Source organism: Lycium ferocissimum, chromosome 9 (genome assembly GCF_029784015.1).
Source record: "Lycium ferocissimum isolate CSIRO_LF1 chromosome 9, AGI_CSIRO_Lferr_CH_V1, whole genome shotgun sequence".
Lineage (NCBI taxonomy): Eukaryota > Viridiplantae > Streptophyta > Magnoliopsida > Solanales > Solanaceae > Lycium > Lycium ferocissimum.
The window spans coordinates 24,982,682-24,991,547 of NC_081350.1; the positions used below are offsets into that span (position 1 = coordinate 24,982,682).

Below are 8,866 nucleotides of genomic sequence, written 5' to 3' on the forward strand. Positions count from 1 at the left end.
TCATTTTCCTTTTTCTTAATTTTTTTTTATTACTTATTCTATTTTTTCTCTTACCACGACTGTGACTCCAGATGGACCAACATTTTTTGTGCACCAGCGTAAATAAACATGGCTTTGAACAGAAATTGGAGGACATGTTAGCAACAAGAATGGTTTTTGGGTAATCCTTGAATTCAACCTCGTGAATGGTTTCATTTGCTCTTATATGCAAATCCTTGGCATCTGGGTTTCGTTCCAACGAACCAAAATCAGGGTTTCGTTCCAACGAACCAAAACCCAGGATATTGGTGTATTTTTCTGATTGGCACTCCATATGACATTGATTGCAGTATTTACCTGCTTCTTTGTAAGCTTTGTAACCCCATGAACCGGTGACGATGTAATCAACGACGTCCTCCGGTATGCAGCTATTGAGGGGAATGGCGGCGAATTGGGTGGTGGTTCCACCTTTGAGGAAGAGCGTAGTTTTTTCGGGATATAATCTTACTCTACTTTTTTTAATTTGTTCTTTTTATTTTTCTTTCCTTTATCTTCCTCATATTTCCTTCTTCTACCAAAGATTTATGGTGGTTCAGTGGTCGGTTCGAGGAGATGGTGGTGGCGTGCCGCCACCGACGACTCTATTATGGGTCGAGCTGGGTTGAAGAAGACGAAGGTCGATGGTACTAAGGTGGAACTATGGAGGTTCTACGGGGTGCCACTAATGGTGGAAATAGTGGGTGTTTTAGGGTGGAGAATGCTCTGTAAATAAAAAAAAAAATGGTAGTGACTTCACATCAATTTGGTGCTCAAAAGGGGCAATAAAACTCCCACCAAAGGACGACTTTGGGCATTAGACAACGTGGGGTTTGGTTTTGCGTTTATATTATCTTAAGTTTTGAGAAATTAGATGAAAATGTAAAGTGGGTATTGCTTCTAAGTTATCTTAATTTTCGGCCAGAAGGCATGACTTGTAGATTTGTACAGATACATGAGGTAAATTAAGGATTAATTTTATGTTAATCGATTTAAATTTTTTCATGGATAATGAGTATTTCTTAATTTTCTGGATTCATATTCAGTTGACTTGGGGATTCTTGGTGGTGGCTGAATAGTAAGGTGTGAGTCGATGGTATTTTCCGATAGCATAAATCCGGTGAAGTGTTAGAAGGGAGGAAGAAAGAAAAGAAAGAAAATGAAAAAGAAAGAGAAAGACTTTAAAAAATCAGAAAATTAATATTAAATAAATAAATACTTATAAAATGAAATTTTAATATTCTGTTTTTGCCCCTCATTGAGAGAGTGAAATACACTTTCTTTGCCACCTCATGCCACATCAGCATTTAGGGAGCAATATAGTTCATTTTAAATTAGTTCTGGGGTTAATAGAACCCCGCAAAGGTATAATGTGTAATTGAAATTTCGGTCAAACGTGGGGGATCATTTGGCCTTTTTTCTCATTTCTAAAACTCACATGTGATATTCATGGGGATCAAGGATCTTATAGACAAGAGAATAGGTGCAGCACGACAAAAGATTTAACACACTACCATAGAAATGAACTAGATGGCGTATGCCCGTGATGTGCGTACTATAACATTATAGTGTATACATGTACGCGTACGTTGTGTTTGGGTGGATAATATATATATATATATATATATATATATATATATATATATATATATATATATATATATATATATACACACACACACACACACCATGTTCAAAACACGATTAATATAACATCAGTAAATTGTGCTCCGTATCCAAAACTTTATTATATTAGTGTTTGCATACGAATACAAAGTTTGCAAAAATTTATTAATACTTTTTAAAAGAGAAGACTTGTTTAAAAGGAAACTATTTTCCTCTCTTTGAGACAAAATAACAACAATATTTAAGCATCAGTTGATACTTTGAATTTTAATTCGATTAATTTAAAGGGATAAAACATTCTATTGTTAATGTATGTAGATTGGACCTAAACAATACTTATTATTTTTTTATCAAATTTTTATTTGGATAATTCTAATTCAAATTATTAAATTAATTTTACTGTTTAAAACGAAACAAAGTAGTGATTTTCTATTTAAATGAAGAACTACTATTTTTTAATTTTTGGTGAATATTCTTGGTTTAGCTCATTTTACTTGTCATGTTATCTTTTGCACGTTTTTTTTAAGGAAACGTCAATTAGAATTATAATTTGACTAATTTACCTTATTTATTATTTGATCTCCATTTAATATTATTTTTTCTTTTACGACATTAATCTCTTTTCACATTTATTATAGTAAGAATAAAAATGAAAAAGTAATTAAATTCTATCTTATTTTAAAATATAAATATTTTAAGTATATTTATTTTAGTAAACATAACAAATAAATGACATGTCGGAATATCAAATACAACAGTTAAATATCTAGATTAGATCTCAGGCTAATATAAGAAGAGAAAGAAAATTGTATGGTTTGGCTACTTAACCTTTTGAAGAAAAACAATAATATGGGATCCACGTTTTTTGCTGTACAATATTTCATTTGCTTCCACTAATGGTTGATGTAATGACAATGAATCCACCATTATTGACTTAATGGGGATACTTCGGGAATTGCATGAATATTGCTTCATTTTTTCATATGGGGTGCACATTTTTTATTTTTTTAATATTGCTTGTTTTTTTAATATGAGGTCCACTTTTTTTTTTAAAATTATTTATTTACATGAGTTGGAGGTGGACGACGAAACCACCCCAACTCATGCTTCTAATATAGTATAGTATAAAAGTCAATATTTTCAACTATTTTCGAATTTTCAGCTCTATACACATAATTAGTGGTGTTGGCGGGGGGGGGGGGGTTATACGGTTCTACGCATAATAATTTCATATAGGAACAGCTATCTCATCATTAGCTATTTTTTAGAAAAAAATTGCTCGAATGAAAACAAAATTGCTTTAGAAATATATATCTAATTACGCACAAAAAATTAAAGAAAGGAAAAAACAAAGCAAGAACACTGACTTCTCTCTCTTCAACTGTCATTCGGATTACTTCAATGTGGAGCGCGTAATACGATAAGATTCGTTACTCAGATCTCATTCGGGTCGGGTCATATCAAATCTTAATAATAACTCAACAAGCATGTTTGTTGTCACAGCAACCAATAGAAAACAACCACCCAACCAAACAAAAATAAAATAAAATACAGTAAGAGCCCGTTTGGCTTAATTTATAAGTTGCTGAAAACATTTTATTTTACTTTTTTTGAAGTATTTGACCTTTGAAAATTAGAACATAAAAAATATTTTGTGTTTAAAATAAATTTCAAAAATAAGTTGGCCCGTTGATTTTTAACTTATTTTTTTTTTTTAAGCGTTTCATCTAAACAGACTCTAAATAGCAACCAAAAAAAAAAAAAAAAAGGAATGAAAAAAATATTAAAAATCGCTTTTTAAATTTCTATGCGAATAAGTGTCGGCTGCTTCTTTATTTCTTGGGTTCTCCAAAATCACTTCTATATAAGGCATTTCCTTCTTAAACAAAAAGCTGTTAAGCATATTGTATCATATATATTTTCTTGGATTCTTTTTTGTTTAATCATTTATATATGCTTTTATTTTACACCTACATTTGTTGTTGGAGCTTATTATAGCTCCAAACTAAAAACACTGAACCCAAGTTCAGTATATAATTACAGTCCAAACAATCCCATTTTGAGATTATCTCAATCTCTTCATTGCCATTTTCAGGTACTTTATTTCCAAATCTTGAAATTTATTTTTTCTAATAAAAGGGTTTATTAGCATTGATGTCACTTTCTTTATCATGGGTTTTTGCAGAATATGTGAAATCTTATTAAAGTATAATTTTTATGCTAAATATAGGAAAACACTTTTTTTTTTTTTGGTATGAAAATGTAAGCTTTCTCTAATTGGGATGTGTTAATACTTTTAAACTACTCGTTGATAACATTTTTTTGTTTTAAATAAAATGATTTGCAGAATGGTAAATGGGACTATGCAACAGTGGATATATTCATTACTTACTTTGTCGATTATTTTTAAAACTGAAGGGCTCTTTGTAGATATTACTTACCTTCTAAGTGGGGTGGCAAAAGGTGCAGGTAATAATTTTTATTTTATTTTTCCTTTTGGTTTTAAACTAAGATTATGAATGTGCAAAATGTGTTAATTTTGATGTTATTTATTTGTTTGCAGTATGTTTAGATGGGAGTCCAGCAGCATATCATCATGATAAAGGATTTGGTACAGGGGTTAACAGTTGGTTAATCCAAATGGAGGTTTGTTTCTCTTTACACAATTTGTATGACTTATACTTTTTAAGTTAGATAATTAGGCTTGTTGGATAATATTTCTGGATACTTTTATTTTGAGCCGAGGGTCTATCGGAAACAGCCTCTCTACCTTACAAAGGTAGGGGTAAGGTATGTGTACGCTCTGCCCCCCAGACCCCACTTATGGGATCACACTGAGTATGTTGTTGTTGTTGTTGTTTTTGGATCATATGTCGATCCAAATAGAATTATTTGGATTTTTCTTCCAATATTCGGGCAACTAAGTAGAGTTTTTGCCCTGGTGATTTACAAAAATAATAAGAGCAAATGATGCACGGAATAATCTATAGGAACATTTATGTTCTGATTATGAGGCTTAGGAGCAAGTGCCCCTAAGTAAGCCTTACCCGTATTTTATAGAAAATCGTACAGAGTTTCCCCTATTTTTAGGACTAGCCAAAAGTTTCATGTCTCAAAAATCAACATAACCAACCAATATCACCAAAACAAGTCACAATCTTCATCAACTAATCATTCGCCAAACGATAATATTAAATCTATCTCCAAATATGAAAAGAAAGTGTAATTCACCAGCCATGTTGCTTAGGGTACAACTATGACGAATATTTGAGGATTCTTTTCCGGAGATATATTTTAAAATATATCCACTGAATGTTTGACGGACAAGATGTATTTTTATCTAAATTGAATGTTAAATATTTTTATGTTCAGGGAGGAGGTTGGTGCAATAATGTCACCACTTGCCTTTCGCGTAAGAATACTCGTGTGGGATCATCTAAGCAGATGGTAAAAAAACTCCCTTTCTCGGGGATTCTCAGCAACAAGCGTCAGTTTAATCCAGGTAGATCTTTCACACCTTTTTGCATTGATGGCTCTCATTAATTACATTTTTCCTGTCTTAATAACAGTGTTACATCTGATTTAAATTGTAGACTTCTATAATTGGAACAGAGTAAAGGTTAGATATTGTGACGGATCATCCTTCACTGGTGATGTTCAAGCAGTCAATCCGGTAATTTTAAGTTAATACTATGACTCTCTCATGATCTCATAATAATGTCGTGGAGATTAAGATCCTCTACTTGATTTATTTTCATGATTCTGATGAACATCCTTATTCATATCAGATTACTAATCTTCACTTCAGAGGGGCAAGAATTTTTCTTGCCGTTATGGAGGATTTGTTGGCAAAAGGATTGAAGAATGCTGAAAATGTAGAGCCTTTTTTCCCTTTACTTTCTTTCTCAGATGCTTAAGACGCTCATAATACTCTAGTGTTTACTGGCTTACGAATCAAGTTCTAATGGTAGGCTATTCTGTCTGGATGTTCAGCTGGCGGATTGACTTCAATTTTACATTGTGACAGCTTCAAAGCACTCCTACCAATGGGTGCTAAAGTAAAGTGCTTTTCGGATGCTGGTTATTTTATCAATGCGTAAGCATTCTTATAGTAGTTTATTAGTGACCTTGGTGTTCTAAAAGCTTTCAAGAATTTTACTTTCCTTCGGCTGCTAGTATAATTCTCTGCTTTATTGCAGGAAGGATATTTCTGGTGCGCCTCATATTGAAGAGTTCTTCAGAGATGTTGTTACCTTACATGTATGCTTCTTTAACATCCTGTAGATTGTTATGTCATCTTTCTTTTTCTCTTTGGAGAATAAAAATGTTGGGAATCTGTAACATATTATCTCCTTTTCTATGAACTTCAATTTTCTAATGTTACTTGTGCCTAGAAAAAGAAGAAATAGTAAAGTCAATGGAGAAACTTTGGATAAATTTTCATGTTCATTTTGCCTTATATTGGCTTCAGGGTTCTGCCAAAAATCTGCCGCCTGTGTGTACCTCAAGATTGAAACCGCATTTGGTAAGAGCTGTCGCTTTCGTAATATTTTTTGTGCCTTTAACTTTAGTGCATCTTATGCCAATAATCCAATAAATCTTGCAGTGTTTTTTCCCACAAAATGTTGCTCAACATGTGCGGACGCCACTTTTCCTAGTTAATGCGGCTTATGATTCCTGGCAGGTAAAGAACATTTCTGGAAACTCCAAGTCCTGTTGATTTATGCTATCTTCTTTTCTAGAACTTCTTTTCACTGCTCTATTTCAATCCTCAGTTATTTTTGGCTTTCTGAGTTGTTGTGATGTCTCTGTAAACTGATACAATACCTCACCTAAAACTGTTAAAGGGAGATTTGATTTTAAGTAGGCAGCACACTTTTGGATACTATATGGTGATTTTTAAGGTTAAAGGTACTTGAAATCTGCTTTTCATCTTCTCCAAGTGATTTCATGCATTCGGGGACACAAATTTTGGACAAGATATGTCATTGTTGACACATAGCATGAGTGATCGTTGTAATCTTTATTTATCGTGAGCACAAAGAAAGAATTCACTTGTTTATCCAATAACTTCATATGACATGGATACCACCGATAAATATCTAAAACAGAGTGGAATTACTTGATCATCCTGACTTGATATTATTTAAATTCAGATAAAGAACATTTTGGCTCCTGGTGTTGCTGATCCCCATGGGGTCTGGCTTAACTGCAAACGTGACATACTGAAATGCTCTTCCAGGCAGCTTCAAACTATGCAAGGTCAATGATTCTAATCCTCAAAACCTCTGTTGAATCTGCATCGTAGGTGATAAAATATGCTGTCATAGCTTTCATTCTAAATATAAACAACACCTCAAGAACTGCAGAATGCTAGAAAAGATACATATCACCGTAACTTTTTTCTCTTCATTTGTTCATGATACCTGACAGTTCGATTCATTCGTCAGGTTACAGATTGGGGTTTCTGAGAGCATTAAATGCACTTGGCCCTTCTTCATCAAGAGGGTATTTTATCAACTCCTGCTATGCGCACTGTCAAACTGAAGTTCAAGAAACATGGTTCAGGGCTGACTCGCCTAAGTTGGCTAACAAGGTAAGAAATTAACTCAACTCTAACTTGTTCATTTCAAATTCCTGTTATTGACATGCATGAGTGCTTACTTTTTACGTCTTCTTGTTGTAAACCATTCATAGTGTGGAGAAACACTGAATGTGCTAAACATTTCTCTTCTGCAGACAATAGCCAAAGCACTCGGAGACTGGTTTTTTGACAAAAATCCGTTCCAGAGGATTGATTGTCCTTACCCTTGTGACAAAACCTGTCACAACCGTGTTTTTGATCCAAATGTCCATCCCTTTGATATTGATACATAAATCATTGATAGTAGTTATTCTTTGAGATGATATGGAAAGTCATCAGAAAGTACTCCCAAAGTGAAATAGAAAATATAGAAAGATAGAAGCGTGTATTGATTTGTTAGTTATTTCACAATAAGGGAAAAACTACCACAGCATAAAATTGTATGCTGCGGTGCCCTATACAGATACTATGTATTTTTATGCAACTAGTGCGATAATCTCAATAAAAGTGATTATACTTGTTTGTGTTTTCAAATGGAATGTATATACACAGATGTAGAGATATAATAAGGGGGCACACCGAATTTTTATCCAAGTGCCTAAATCATCAACAGGTCGAAGACAAGACGGAGAGGACTAGCATAAAAACTTTGATATACCGAAATTGAAGTCGAAATGTATTGCTATGGTTTTTGTGGTTGGTTTACCATGCACTTTCAAGAAATATGACTCCATGTGGGTGATCATGGACTGCCTCACTAGGTCGATACACTTGCTTCCAGTCAAGACCACATACATGGGGGCTCAAAGCATAGCTATACTTGAGATTGATTCTCAAACTGCACAAAATAATTTGTCCGTCATTTTCTTACATAATTTACCTATGCACTTTTTGAAAGGCATTATAGATAGTGGCAGATTCAGAATTTTCGCTGAGGGGGTTCAAAAATAAAATGTAATGATTGGGATTTAAATTTGGAACCTCAAGGTGAATTTTGAACACCCTAAACCACTGAACCAACCTCTTCTCTTGTGTTTAGGAAATTCAAAATCTTTATATGTATATAAAAAATAAAAAAATACCTTATATATACAGTGCAATTTTTTAGACCCTAGATCCGCCCCTGATTATAGAAAGCAGAATTTTTCATCCACAGGCAGATGGTTAGGCCGGAAGGATCATTCATGTTATCGAGGACATGTTTAGGGCTAGGGCATGCACCGTTGATTTTGGCGGTAGTTGGGATGGGCAGTTGCGGTTGATGGAATTTGCTTAAATAGCAATTTCCAGGCGAGCAGAGAGATGACACCTTCCATTGCACTCTATGGTTGGTGATGTAGATCAATTGCCTATTAGTTAGTTTGAGCCAATCATGCAAAGCTTTTCAGACCAAACTTGGCCCACGACTTCGTAGAAAAGCTTATTCAAGAAAGACTTAAGAGAGGTCTCAGACTCGTCAAAAGTCGTATTCCAACAAGAGTAGTCAGGAGCTTGAGTTTATAATTCGCGAAGAGTTGTTCCTGAAAGTATCTCTATGAAAGGTGTCATGAGGTTTCGGAAGAAAGTCAAGTAGAACCTAAGGTACGTAAGGTCTTACGAGATACTTGACCAGATCGGTGTCATGGCTTACAGGCTTGTCTT

The 8,866-nt window shown here is 33.9% G+C and overlaps 1 protein-coding gene across 2 annotated transcripts; it reads left to right on the top strand.

The window, feature by feature from the left end:
• Nucleotides 1–3,488: 3,488 nt before the first annotated feature.
• Nucleotides 3,489–7,759, top strand: LOC132029997 (pectin acetylesterase 8-like). 2 transcript variants are annotated; one of them, XM_059419451.1, is made up of 13 exons: nucleotides 3,489–3,736; nucleotides 3,989–4,110; nucleotides 4,205–4,287; nucleotides 5,014–5,143; nucleotides 5,235–5,314; nucleotides 5,430–5,516; nucleotides 5,613–5,737; nucleotides 5,841–5,901; nucleotides 6,113–6,166; nucleotides 6,248–6,325; nucleotides 6,798–6,903; nucleotides 7,092–7,237; nucleotides 7,381–7,759. In XM_059419451.1, the coding sequence occupies exons 2-13, from the start codon at nucleotides 3,990–3,992 to the stop codon at nucleotides 7,516–7,518; spliced, it is 1,209 nt and encodes a 402-aa protein (XP_059275434.1). In that variant the 5' UTR covers nucleotides 3,489–3,736; nucleotide 3,989; the 3' UTR covers nucleotides 7,519–7,759. The 2 variants fall into 2 exon arrangements, with proteins under 2 accessions (XP_059275434.1, XP_059275435.1); XM_059419452.1 differs by having other exon boundaries at nucleotides 3,491–3,736; nucleotides 4,060–4,110.
• Nucleotides 7,760–8,866: the final 1,107 nt, after the last annotated feature.

Coding starts and splice junctions, on each gene's coding strand:
- LOC132029997 (XM_059419451.1), top strand. CDS start 3,990: ATGGTAAATGGGACTATGCAACAGTGGATATATTCATTACTTACTTTG. Junction 6,167..6,247: donor CAAGATTGAAACCGCATTTG/GTAAGAGCTGTC, acceptor TAAATCTTGCAG/TGTTTTTTCCCACAAAATGT. Junction 6,904..7,091: donor GCAGCTTCAAACTATGCAAG/GTCAATGATTCT, acceptor TTCATTCGTCAG/GTTACAGATTGGGGTTTCTG.